Raw genomic sequence first — 14,595 nt, forward strand, 5'->3', positions numbered from 1 at the left:
TTAGAATCTGTAAAAATTGTTAAATTGAGTCCAAAAATTTTTTTCCTAATTTTGAGTGTCTGTCCACAAAAATGCATAAAGCTTCTGCACAGAACGTTTCTGCAGTATAAATGCATGCTGCTGACGCACTGTCTAACTATGTCTTATCTGGCAAAAGGAGAAGGAAGTTTATGTTTGTACTGCACATTCTCCAGTCGGGAACTTTTCTGTATACACAAGTGTGGGCGAAGTCTTATCGTGCTTTGTCCTTATGAAACACTGCCTGTTTATACCCCGGACTAACCACACAGAGGTACTGTTCTTGGAATATCCCCGCAATGCCCCCTTGCTTCATCGACCCTTCAAAATCGTCTGTACCGCATTCTGAATGGTGTGATTTATGAGCAGCCTCACAGTTTCAGCTTCTTCATTGCAAAATGGGGCCATGGTGCATAGTTGAAATTACGATGTTTTATAAGCGTTACGATTAGAGGACATCACTGGCCTACTTCCTGTAATACGAGAGTGAGGTGTCGTGTGTGCTCTTCGCGTGGGAAATGGAGTTACATATGGATAAAGTGCATGAAGTGTGATGTCGAACTCTGCACTCAATTAGATGACGCAGGAGGGAAGACTGTCTACTTATAAAGCGGGTGCCCAAAAGTAATGCAAGTAGAACAAGAATTTCTATCTTAAAATTCGATTTTAAAACATTGTGCACACGCGTTGACTGTGCGTACCCATACGGTGTCGCACAGCCACTCAGCTATACTTTAAAGGTCCCCATATGGTGTCGCTAGGCTCTTAGAGGATAATTAATGAGTAATGAAATGATACAGTGCAGCATGTTTTGAGTGTTCTATCCAGTTTCCAAAATGTCATGTCCTCTATTACCTAGATCTCACCTGAAGACGGAAACACATCTAGTTTTTGAAAAGTCTATTACCTAGAATTCCAGACAATGGAAAAATTCCAGAATCCCCGTAATTACAATATGTGTCACTGTTTGATACTGAACTGCTTGTGCAATGGATCCATTGGTACTAGTCTTACCATGTAAAATACAAAACAGTACATATAAATACATATGCATACAAACAGATACAAGTTACAGTGTTTAAATGTATTAAAATAATGTAATTTGTTTGGATGACTGAGACGTGGGTTTGGATTGGTAATTGGTTTATTGGATCTTTACTAGGTGTAATTAGACTTAATTATTACACTAGTAATTGAGACTGTTTGTGTCATGACAGTTCCTATCGTGTGGCTGTGTGGAAACCTCCATGTAAGTCAGTGGTTTGTTAAGTTGACCATGAAAAGTGGAGCACCTCAAACACTCGTGGAAAGGGAGCCTAAGCTCTGTGCTGAGGTGCATGAACATAGTAACACAGAATTATTAAACTTATGTCATAGTTTTTGTTACACTGTGGATTATTATTCTGTTTAGAGACTAGAATATAAATGAGCTGGAGGTGTGCAGCCCACATCACAATGTACTAGATTATTTAGCTTTCAGTATAAATATTAGTAGATAATTTCTAAACAGATTTGATAGTTGAAATAGAATTATTAAATAAATGCATTTGCATAAATGCTGGTGAACCATGAAAGAAGTGTTTTTGCCCCTTTGTGCATTGAAGTTCAACACTATACAGAAATTACTTATCAAAGGTCTAAAATGCATGTTCCCAGCAATATTTGTTGAGAGCCCCGAAAATATATTTTCCTTTCAAAAGGTTAATTGACTCCAGTGTGACTGATAAAATGTTTTTTCTTTCTTTCCTTTTTAATCTTTCATCAGGATTATGGAAATATTACATTATACCCGTAATATATTTGCAGAGTCCTGTTCATCAAACGATAGAACCACGAGGTGATAAGACACTCAGCTTCCTCTAATGAGAGGCAACATAGAGGACACAAACCAAATTCATTCTAAAAAATTTTTTTTTTAAACTACACATGTAAACAGACTAATTGTAGTGATTTATTTATATTTATTTTTTTCATGCACATTGCTATAGTTGTTAAAGGGTCAGATTTTATATTCATGGCATTGTGATGATATTGTATGTATGTATTGATACTGACCAAACACATTGTAATAGTAGTTTCTTCCCTTATTGATATATCCTGGAGATAGTCTCTAATAATTAAACATGTGGAGGATGAAAGATTAAAAAGGAAGGAAAGAAAGAAAAAATTTAGCAGTCACACTGGACAGTGTTGATTAACCTTTTGTAATATTGCTAATGTGACGGACCAGGATGAACCAAATCAAATATATTTTTCTTATTCACCTGTTGAAGAGTTATACAAGGCATGTGTAGTGGATATTGGGTTCTGGAAACATGAACTGCAAATGCAGTTTCTGCAACATAGCATACATAGTATTAACTTTATCCTTTGTTCACAGTTCAGCATGCTCAGATTATGATTAGTAGTGAGTGACTGCCTGTGTGTAAAAATTATAATTTGTGTTTTGCTGAATGACACCTTACCCATGTGGTCATACACTTCCAATTTAGCCTGTCCCTCTAATAAATGCATGTGATCAGAATTTTTTTATGTTGCAGAGTTTAGCGTTTGTTCTTGTTTATTATAGTTAATAGGTTTCTGTTACTGTGTGGTATCAGTATATAAAATTTGGGGAACATGTTAAGAAGCAGAAGTATCACTATCTTGAAGAGTGTAATAAACCTGCAAAGTATTCGGTTTGGTAGAACTTTTGGGTGTCAGGTATAGTTCGATGAATTTCAAGCTGGGTTTGAATTTGCTGATGAAGATTTATTACATAACATAGAACTGAAATTTACAAGAAGGGAGTAAGAAGTAAAGGATGCATTTCTGGCTGCTCTTCACTGGTCGTACAAGCCAGTGGTCTAGTGCCATTTGGACAGGTCTCTCCTCTTTGTAACATAAAGAGCAGTATGTTCACAGGTGACATGTTGCCATCCAGGTCTCATACAGTAATACCAATGGTTGTAGTATCAGTTTAATAATGAAGTACAAGTTCCACGTGACAGTTTTCTTTTTTTGCCTTGTTAATATTCTTGTTTGTTTCTGTTTCTAGAGTGGCGGACTTTTGGAGCATCACTTACGGTCTCTCAAAATACTGTTAATCTCAAACCCCCACTGGGGCATACAAGTGGTTGAGTCTCCAATGGCAGATACTACTGGAAGTACAAGTAGCCACTATATAGTGGACACAGGTGGCTTGATTGTGACTGATCCAGATTTGCCAGTTCTTTGCTACTTGAAGACCAAAGTGCAAGGAATTTTGATCACTTTCATGTATAGTATTCTTGGTAAGTTTTGTGTCTCTTCCCTGTTTCTTTATCTGCACAAGAACATTTGTTGTTTAAGCTTACTGTGGTGGCTGTTACTTGCCTCATTTGGTTTCTGCAAGGTGTGACATTTCTTCTTACATTTGGTAAATTTAGCATAGAGAACCTTTCTGTTTATATCCATTAATCTGTTTACCTGTAAATAGACAGAGAGGATGGTAAGTAGGCATGTAAGTGCCATATTTACTCTGGTAATTTTCCCCCCCCACCTCATATTCTTGAACCTCAAAAGATTTTGGGGTGGGGATTATTTGAATTTTATTGTCCATGTAAACTAAAAATTCTTTTTTAATTTCAAATAAGAACACTGATTACTACTGCTATGTTTACAAAAAGAAAATAGCTAGCAGAATTAGAGAAAGAATTAAAAAAAGTGAGAATTTTGGTCATTTGTCTCTCATGATTGAAGTGGCACTTGTACTCACTCGTACGCCAGAAGAAATGAAATAGCAGTGGTCGCAATTACATCCAGTTATCGTTGACTCCCTGAGAAGGTGAGAAGGGTAATAAATTAAATTTGTAAACTGTAAGACTTCTTGTAAGATTTGAGGCTTTCACGGCGGTGACTATGAAGAAANCTTCTTGTTATGGACCCATAGTTAGGCATACAGTTTTGGCCACCATCTTTAGAGAAACCGACATACCCCTTCACATGTCATTTTCTTTGGAAATTGACTGTAAGCCATGTCTTAGTTGTTCTTTTCTTCCCACATATCTTTTATCCCAGTGCTTCTGAAATTCTGGCCTTCTTGAAATTATGAATAATTATGCATTCAGGAATAAGTCCCCAAATCTGGATGATGCATTCTCAGATTATTTTGAGCAGTGGTTTCTTAGTTTTCCTTTTCGGTGTTAGATTATGTTTCTTAGTTTTCCTTTTTGGTGTTAGATTATGTAGTCGTTCAGCTGTCCTTTCTGAGTTGAACCTTTGGACATAGTCTTTAAACGGCATGTTCTCAGGCACACACACTTGTAGGATACGCGGTTCGCACTTCAGTGGTTGTGAAAAGTTTTTATCTTCTGGCATATAATGCTGTGTACCCTGTTGAAAGGCAGCCAGCATTCCAGAGGAACTTACATACATACATAATTCATAAATTCACTGATCCGTTGTCTGAATTGGACAGGATATTGAACTCGTCAAAATAAGACTTGATTGCAGAAGTACCATCGTGTCAACAGCAAACAACCACACACAACCTAAAGCACCAAATAGCCATAATTTACATTGTCATTCATAAGCAAAATTACAAGGAATATAGTTATTAAATGTTATACATGCTTAGCAGAAATATATTCATCCATTGAATAAAAAGCATTTGTTGTGAGGAAACTTTTCAGTGTGCGTTTAAAAATCTTCACACTATCACTCATCCTTTGTATATTTTGTGGAACATTATTATAAACCATAATGAATGAATATAACACGCCTCTCTGGATTGAAGATAATCTCACTGATGACACAAGTAGCTTTCCAAACTGCCTAGTGTTTATGTGATGAATATTATTGTTGGTTTGAAAAAAATTGTGATTTCTAACAACAAACATCAATACACAGAATAGATATATAGGCTAGGAACTGTCAAAATACCCAACCTCTTAAAACCTTCTCTACACGAGTTTCCAGGACTCACTCTCAGCATAACCCTAATCGCTCTTTTTTGGGCAGCAAATGAACTTTTTATAACTGGAGAAGAACCCCAGAATATAATACTGTATTCAAGCTGAGACTGATGATAAGAAAAATAGACCATTCGAAGAGCTTGTGGATATCGTGTAGATGATTCACCAAATCTGCTGCATAATCGGTTGTGGGTAGTTCTTTGGGGGTACCCCAAACAGCAGGTTGCAGGGTAGTCGTAGTTCTCGTCCGAACACTAGGCTAGCAGGGGTCAAGACCATAGCGTCCTGAGTGGATGCCCTGTAAGCTAGGAGAAAGAGGGGTAACCTCTCATCCCAGTCCCTTTGGTGGGATGCAATGACCTTCCGCAAGTGCTCCTTGATGGTCTTGATGTAGCGTTCCACCATGCCATCCGACTGTGGGTGCAGGGGTGTGGTGCGTGTCTTCCTCACTCCCAAGCGTTTGCAAAACTTCTTGCAGTAGATGAGACTCAAAGTTACGGCCTTGGTCACTGTGCAACTCCCGAGGTATGCTGAAGTGGCAGAAGAAGTTGGCAACCAGAACTTCCGCTATTGTCGACGCCTCCTGATTTGGAATGGCATACACTTCCGGCCACTTGGTAAAGTAGTCCATAGCGATCAGTAAGTATCAGTTTCCTTGGTTGCTTCGTGTGAAAGGCCCTGTGATATCGATGGCTATTCTCTCGAAAGGAGCCCCGACATACTCGTGCATTTGCCCACGATTCCTTGTCTGTGGTCCCCGACTGGCTGCACATGTGTCACTGTCGACACCATTTCTCAATATCAGTTCTTGCTTGGAGCCAGTAGAATCTCTGCTGAACCTTATCAGAGTTTTGTTGACACAAGTGACCTCCTGACGGTCCACCGTGTAGTTCGCTCAGAACGTCCTTCACCCTGCTCCGAGGAATAATTATCTCGGCTACTTGACATCTTCCGTTGGCGGATTCCCAGTCGCGCTCTAGTACGCCATTTCTCACAGCAAGTGATTTCCTTGTTGTTTTCGGGTCGCCATTCCGATTTCCCCAGTGATTCCCGCTTATTTCTTGGGGGTCCTTCTTTCCGGTCCTGGTGCTGTCTATTGTCATTTCCTCTGCCGTAGTGGCTACTGCTCTCAAAGTTCCAGCTTCTGGACTGTTTAGCATCTCCTCGTTGGGTGGGGGACCATCAGAACTTCCGGTATGTCTTGGTGCTATCTTCGTGAGGTCTAGCTGCTACCAGTACCGCCTGCAGCTCTAGTGCTTGTTGGAGGACCTCGTTTACCATCGTCTCCCCCCCCCCTCTTCGTTACTGAAGACGCCGTTCGGATTGTTAATTGGGTTATTTAACAACCTACAAGTATGGGCTACAATTACTTACAACAATGTAACGGGTTTCCACAGTTTACAAACCCTACACACAAATCAATTCACTCTATTGTGATTCACTAGTTACAACTAAACTCGGTGACTGCTACAATTCAGTTCAACTTGTAACTCTCCGCTGGCTAGATTCCAACTCAACTCGTAGACTGCTGCCTTGAGAACTGTCTTTGGCGGCTGTGTAATTCCCTTATAAACCCTCAGCCGGACAACGCGAAAACAGTTACGTAATAGGCACCACTGTTGTCTGGCACCGTGTTTGCCTGTTATGTAATGGGTACCGCTGTTATTACTGTTGTCTCTCGCAACCACAGTTTACCCGCTTTGCTTAGCAACCAGCGTTTACTCACTTTGCATAGTGACCAGCGTGCTGGGACTCGGCTCACTTCGGCTCTGCTTGGCACGTCACGGCTGGCGGGGAGGGAGGGGTGTCATCCATAGCGCAACACATCACAATACGAGTATAAAAATTAAACAACATTGGTCCTAGGACAGATCCCTGGGGAACACCAAACCTTACAGATTTCCATTCTGAGATTGTAGTAGTCGAATTACAAGTATGCAGCACAACTCTTTGCATTCTATTTTTTAAATAAGTCTCCAACCATCTCAAAACGGGCCCTTTGACTCTATACATCTTCAACTTTTGAATCAACAGATCATGACTGACACAATCAAAGGCCTTTGTCAAATCACAAAAAATACCTACCACAAACTCCTTATTGTCCCATGCTTTAGGAACAGTATCAGTTACATTAAAGACTGTAGTTTGTGTAGAAACATCCTTACGAAAGCCATGCTGCTCAGGAACCAGGATATCATTTCTTATAAAATGCTGTTTAAGCCTGCTAAACACTAATATTTCAAATAATTTATAGAAACTTGTCAATAAAGATATTGGTCTATAGTTGGCAATTTCAGTAACATCACCCTTCTTAAAACATGGTATAATATTTGCATATTTCAATCGATCAGGACATATACCTGGACTTACAGGAAGATTATAAATATAAGTAAGTGGTTTTGCTGTTTGTTTATGACATAATTTAATAATTTTATTTGACAACCCATCATATCCACAAGAAGATTTATTTTTTAATGAATTTATCGTGCTTAATACTTCTGCCTCAGTAATTGGAATATTTACAATTTCAGAAATCTTATCTGTAGAGTACTCACATGAAAGTTTAAAAAACATACATTATTAGAACTCTGACCAACTAATTTGTTAACTGAACTAAAAAAATATGAGTGAACTGCCTTAGCTTCATTCCTACTATCGATTATTACATTACCTTCTCTCAGTTCTGAATATGAATGTTTTTTCCTCGACTCTACCATTTTCTCTCTTTATGATTCTCCAGGACTCCTTGGATTTATTAGATGCAGCCATTATTATTCCCTCATAATATATAGCTTTAGTTCTTCTGATAATTTTCTCAGCAACGTACAATATCGAGTGTAATACTCCTTTAAGCGTTGGTAATTAGTAGATATAATCATCAAATACAAATACTTTTTTCGCTTACAAGAAATTTTAATTCCTTTAGTGATCCACTGGTTAGGGTACACATTATTTTTGACAAATTTTGCTGGAAAACATGTTTAAAAAATCATTAAAAAGATATTCAAATATAGATTACAACTTTTGTTAACATCAAGATTACTTAAAACCCTTCCCCAGGTTTCCCTACTCAGCATCTCACTAAAAGTTAATGATGCCAGACTCAGATATATCTCTTCTGTTAACTGATCCACCCTTATTCCTTCGGCGGTTCACAACATCACAATACTGAGCATCGTGATCTGAAAGCCCAGTGATTACTGAGTACACCTGTAAAGTATTTAATCTGCTGTAATCCAAAAATATACTATCAATAGCAATACTGGTATCAGTTGTAATCCCAGTTGGAAATTTGACGACCCGAAACAGGTTTTACGTCTGATATAGTGAAATAAGCTGACGAGATTTACTTGAATTCTCTAAAAAATTTACATTAAAGTCTCCACATACACTCAACTCTCGATTATCTGGGGGGGGGATAAACCGGTTTGCGGCTTAGCCGGTGCTACCGGGGCTTCTTTGAGGCTTATATGTTTAATATTCATTCACTTTTGTTTCACATGGTGAGTTGTAACACTATTTTCGCACTAGTGTGAACCTAACTCTGCATTTTTTGGTCCCGTTATGCTAACACAATGTTGTAGGGTAGGGGTGAAAGAATGCAAGGATTTGTGGAAAGTTTCAAGGACAGATAGACCGCCCGAGTTAGTCTCTTTGTGCATTAGCAAAATGTCAGGGTGTAAAAGGAAGCGTGTTGTGATAAGTATTGTACAGAAACTCATGTGAACCAGGCTTCGAAATGTTAAGTAGTGACAAAATCATAAGTTCAGTGGTGGTGCAGCCAGAAGAGCGGGAAGAAAGTGAGAATGAGGAAGATGTGGACAGTGCTGCTAGTAAGAAAGTATCACATGGTGCTGCTCTTAATCATTGTAATCCTTACTAGACTATCTTGAGAGTGAAGAGAAGAGTTTATTAAGTGACAAGCTAATATTACATAGGCTTCGTACGGATATCCGTAAAAAGGAAAATGCCGCGAAAAAGCAAATGACAATATTAAATTTTTTAAGTGTTAAGTGTGAATATTTGTAAAAATTGTTGGATGTTGTTGAACACTGTGATTGAAATAAATAATTCATACTTCTGTGTAATGTAAAAAAATTATTAAATAGGCCATGAGATGACATAAAAACGAGGTTGAATAAATTTAAATACAGGTAGGTCTGTAGTATTATGAAGGTATAGTATTACAGTACTACTTTTAATAAAATTTGTCTTAACCGGGTTTTCGATTAATCGTGATTTCCATCCCCACCATTATCCTGGATAATCGAGAGTTGAGTGTATTATTAATTCAAGTTTAGGCTTGTAAACAAATTTCAGTATTAGTTCAAATTGCTTAATAAATTCCTCTACATTTGCACGAAGAGATCTGTAAATACATAGTATTATAAAATAATTATTACCAATATTTAATCGGACTGCACAGGCCTCAATCACCTTTTCCTTGCAATATTGTGTTATATCAATTGGAATACAGTCCATATCCAATTTACAACATATTATTTTCCTGGGGAGTAAAGTGCGCCCGGAGTGTAGGGCTGACAACCTTACTGCTGTCTTTGAGCCAATTGTCTAGACAGTGTGGGACCCTCAACATCTCACAACCCTATGGGCCTTCACGGCCTGGTATGGGGATAGCTTTACTTTACCTCCACCGTTATTTAATGATCATGAGAATTGAGAGGTTAAACAATACTTTTCTGGTTTGATCAATAAAAGTTTCTGCACAGTTAAGTAATGTTCAGTTAAACAAATTACATGTGGGCTTAAGTCATAACTAGTTAACATACAAATCAGTTCATCAATTTTATGTTGTAGACCTCAAATATTTTGGTGAAATAAATTATAAGAGCTTATCTTAGTATCCTTAAGTTTAATCTTCGGTGCTTGACTGAGGTCACAACTACTGCATGAGGTCTTCAAAATCAATACATTTTGAGGCATTACCATAAAAATCATCACCCAGCAACTCGTTGCTTCCATCTTCATAGTTGTAGAATAAGTCAAACTAGAAACCAGCATCAAGCATATAGGCATTATATTGCAGAAGATAGAAATCTTGAATGCACAGTTGTATATGAATTCATCTCTGGAGATTGATGTAAGATGCGGATGTTCTAGGTGTAAGCGAATGCAACAGACTTATGGAGAGATTTTATAGGAAGCAGAGGAATCTGTTAGCTCTAAAATAAAGCTATATCTGTTCCATGTGTTGTGGATGGTACTTCGCAAAAAAGGGTGTCTTCAGATGAATAGTGGTCAAGACAAGAGCATCTGTAAATACAAGGCAAATGTTGCATAAATGTAATCTGATTTAATTTCCTTGAATTTATCAGTAAATAAACTGACAGAATACAACTTTACCTTAAGGAATGTACTTCTGGCAAATACTTTCCTGCTTATTGTAGGAATTTGTGTGCTCTATGGCATCAAACTGGCAACACAGTGGTACATGAGGCGCAGGAAGCAGGACAAATTAGAAGTGTATAAGATGGTAGAACGCATCATTGAGCTTCTGGTGAATCACCAGCGGAATGCCTCACCTGGGAAGCAGCCATTCCTGGCAGTCAATCATGTTAGAGACCAGTTGATACCTCCACCAGACCGCAGTCGTGAGTTTTACAATTGTTGGTTCATGAATAGAGGTATTCCCAGCATTTTATGGAACCTGAAGGTTCATTACCGTGTTCACAAGAGCCCTCCACTGGTCCCTATCCTGAGCCAGATCTATCCAATCCATACCATCCCATCCTATCTCTCTAAGATCCATTCTAATATTGTCCACCCACCTACGCCTTGGTCTTCCCTGTGGTCTCTTTCTTTCTGGCTTTCCCACCAATGTCCTATACGCATTCCTCGTCTCCCCCATTCGTGCTACATGACCTGCCCACTTCATCATCCTTTGATCATTGTAATTATACTTGGAGAAGAGTACAAGTTATGAAGCTCTTCATTATGCAGTTTTCTCCAGCCTCCTGTCACTTCATCTCTCTTCAGTCCAAATATTCTCCTCAGACACCCTCAGTCTATGTTCCTCCCTTAATATCAGAGACCAAGTTTCACACCCATACAGAACCACATGCAAAATTATAGTTTTGTATATTCTGATTTTTATGTTTTTGGACAACAGACAAGAAGGCAAAAGGTTCTGTACTGAATGGTAGCAAGCATTACCCGAGTTCAATCGCCTCTTAGAGGTATTACATAATTTTAAGTTGAAAGCTAAGCAAAACATTCTCCAGGCAGTTCTCTTGTAGGTCTGTGTTTGTAGGCCAAAAGAAATTACATAACTTTTAAATAGAATCCTTGTTATGTAGCTGTTTTACAGACATGATTCATTTTTTAAAATTCAGTGTTTTTAAATACCTTAAAATGCTGCAAATGTGCTGTTCGTAGCACTTTTTCTTCAAATGATGGTATTTCCCTTCTGAATTTGTTGGTGTCAAGATCCTGCCACAGCTTGCTAGAACATGAAGGGTTGTGTGGGAAAGAATTTTAGAAAAACACAAGCTGTATTTGTGGAGAAACATGTATCCTACTTGTAAGATTTGAGTTTTTTTATGGAAGTGACTATGAAGAAAGCAGTCTTCTGGGATGTGGCACCATGTAGATATTGTGTTAACAAACGTTTTGGAGGAACGTATCACCTCCATCTTCAGGGTAGAAGAAAAAGAAGAAATCCACTAGCGAACCAGTATGAGCAAGTGCAACAGACTGAGTCCAGTCAAGTAAACCCAGCTGTATAAGAGCAGGAAGAGGAGGGAGAGGGGCTACATGGGAAATAGTAGAGAGGAGAGTGGAAGGGTCTGGGGAGGTGGGCCAGCAGGTATAGAGTATTGTGTTGGGGGGAGAAAAGGCAAGGTTAATTGGAGGGCATTAACCCTGAAGGTTCCAGGCTGCGAAGTGAGTCTCGCCACCGCCACCACGTCCACCACCAAGCTGTACTTTCCACTTTGGTGTACAGGACTAGAGCTCTATGTGATCAAGACAGCCTACATGTGGAGTTGGTGCTCCTGGGGGACGTTTTCAGGCAGAACGGATACAACCACTGGAGATCCACAGAGTTCTCAACTGTCGTCTGAACATCAGTTGGCCCGACGATAAACTGGACTCAGCTGCCTTCCTGCCTTATATTGGGACTATATTCAACCGTATCAGCAGAGTGCTGTCCCAGCACAACATCAAATCAGTGGGCATGCCTCCTAAGAAATTATCTAGTTTCCTCCGGCCAGTCAAAGATAGCCTGGGACTAAGGACACTGGTTGTATACAGAATCCCCTGTGAGTGTGGCAAGGTCTGTATTGGGCAACGGGCCATTCCATGGACATGAGATTGAAGGAGCATCAGCAGCACATCTGTCTTGAACATCCAGACAAGTCAGCTGTATCTGAACACAGCATCAATTTGGGACACCGCATTCAGCTTCAGAATACCTCCATCCTCACCACCAAGACCCGATATATGAATCACATGATTAGGGAGGCCATTGAGATTGAACTCCATCCCGACAATATGAACAGAGAGGTGGGGGTTTGTCTCAGCAAGTCATGAAAGCCTCTCATCTGTTCCCTCAAGAAACCTCCGGGACATGATGCCAGATCCACAAGGCCTTGCAGGTCCATGCCCGACTCTTCGCAGCCCCGAACCTTCAGTGTTAATGCCCTCCAAGTAACCTTGTCTTTTCTCCCCCCCAACACAATACTCTATACCTGCTGGCCCACCTCCCCAGACCCTTCCCCTCTCCTCTCTACTATTTCCCGTGTAGCCCTTCTCCCTTCTCCTCCTGCTCATACTCGTATACAGCTGGGTTTACTTGACTGGACTCAGTCTGTTGCACCTGCTCATGCTGGTTCGCATGCAGATTTATTCTTTTTCTTCTATCCTGAAGATGAAGGCGATACGTTCCTCTGAAACGTCAGTTAACATAATAGTGTGACGTATTCGCACTATGCAGGACACACCCTCCCCCGCCAGCGGTGGCATAACATCGCTGCCGCTGCTATGGTAACAGGCCAGTCAACACTCTGCCCCCATCCCCCACGATTCGTGGCAGCGCTTCTCACTGTGACGTAGCAGGTGACAATGCAGGTAACACGAGGCAACAGGGAGCAGTATAAAAAGCTGGCGGAGCAGTATGTGAGGAGAGTGTGTCATCAGGAGTGACACAGTGCGGATTGTAGCAGTTGCCGAGTTCAGTTGTAGCAAGTGAATCGTGAATGTGAAGAATACCGATAGTGTGAGAAGTTATTGGGAGTCTGTAATACAGTGACACTGGTATAGCTCCCGTATCATACTGTGAATACATGTAGACTACTGAGGACAGTGTGAAGAGATTTGTGTGTAGGGTTTGTAAAGTGTGTAAACCCGTAACAGTGTTATAATTAATTGTAGCCAAGACTTGTAGGTTGTTAAATAAACCAATTAACAATCTGAACGTTGTCATCAGTGGGAAAACACGTTACAATATCTACATGGCGCTGCATCCCAGAAGACTGCTTCTTTCATGTATCCTGTTCTTTCCTTTTTGCTTCTGTATGGACAGAAAGTAGTATTTTTGAACTGTTATGGAAAGAAAATGGAGCAAGAATTATTTGATCCAGATGATGTTATCAGTTGTCATAAGGAAGAAGATTTATAGGTATAAAAACTCAAAGGTGACATGAGAGTGTTAATAAGGCATGATAATATGTCATATCCATTGTGAATTTGAATGTGTATTATGATATGCAAAATTATGTTTACAGTTTTCTTAAGAGATCTGGACTAAATGTTGTTGCCCTGTTTGTATTCTTATAATATAAATTTATTAGAATAACAGTGTGGAAAAACTGCAGGTTTGGCAAAGGTGTGGAACCAGGCAGTGCAGTGGATAAAGAATTCAGAGTCGCGTGTCCGCTGTGAGATGCAGTCTATTGCAGGAGAGGAGTTTCCGGTGTGGCGCTGGCTTCCCCATGCTTCAACATCATACATCTCTAGGTGAATTACTATGTGTTCTCATTATTCTAAAATTGCCGACTTATTTTATTAAAGAAAATCCAGAAGCACATCGTAAAACTGTTAAATTGAGAAGTTCCTCAAGATGCCTGGAAGAAAGGAAGAAACAACAGCAGCAGTGAAGACTTCTGTATTGTAGGATATAATACCATGTAGTCCATTGAAAGTCAAGCAGTGTTTTAGAGTAACATGTTGCCTCCATCCTCAGGGTTGAAGAACACACCAATTAAGAAACCAGCATGAGGCAGGCAGCAAGTAGAGGCTCTGCTTGTTCTTGTAAAATGTTGGGTGACTTTCAGTGGACTACACAGTGTTACATCCCAGAACTGAGGCGGTCACACATAACCCACAACAAACTTCACAACACGTACACTTTTTTTAATTTTGGTTAATTACATAGTTAGTGGCACACCTGATGGCTATACAGTTCTTGTTCCTCATTCGAGGATAGAGACTTACATGCGTCTTAACAGTTTAGGAACTGTGCGTTGTCTGTCTTTGAACAAAGAATTGTGTTATCACGCTACTGTCGCTAGGCATGACATCATCCAGTAACTGGCACTTTGATTCGCTGGGTTAGCTGCCTTACGAAGCTTGCATCATGCCTATTATTATTATTATTATTATTATTATTATTATTATTATTATT

The 14,595-nt window shown here is 39.6% G+C and overlaps 1 protein-coding gene across 4 annotated transcripts in view; it reads left to right on the top strand.

Moving 5' to 3' along the window:
- Positions 1–14,595, top strand: part of LOC111870442 — a 51,298-nt gene that overhangs the window by 18,006 nt on the left and 18,697 nt on the right. For all 4 annotated transcript variants that reach the window (XR_002843851.2, XR_002843850.2, XM_023862743.2 and 1 more), the window contains exons 6-8: positions 3,056–3,290; positions 10,361–10,564; positions 13,787–13,928. Coding sequence is in view for 2 of the 4 variants with exons in the window: in XM_023862743.2 (XP_023718511.1) it covers positions 3,056–3,290; positions 10,361–10,564; positions 13,787–13,928 (581 nt within the window). In the remaining 2 variants the exon portion in view is untranslated. The remainder of the gene's footprint in view (positions 1–3,055; positions 3,291–10,360; positions 10,565–13,786; positions 13,929–14,595) is intronic.

This window comes from Cryptotermes secundus, unplaced genomic scaffold (assembly GCF_002891405.2).
Source record: "Cryptotermes secundus unplaced genomic scaffold, Csec_1.0 scaffold1558, whole genome shotgun sequence".
NCBI classification, from domain to species: domain Eukaryota; kingdom Metazoa; phylum Arthropoda; class Insecta; order Blattodea; family Kalotermitidae; genus Cryptotermes; species Cryptotermes secundus.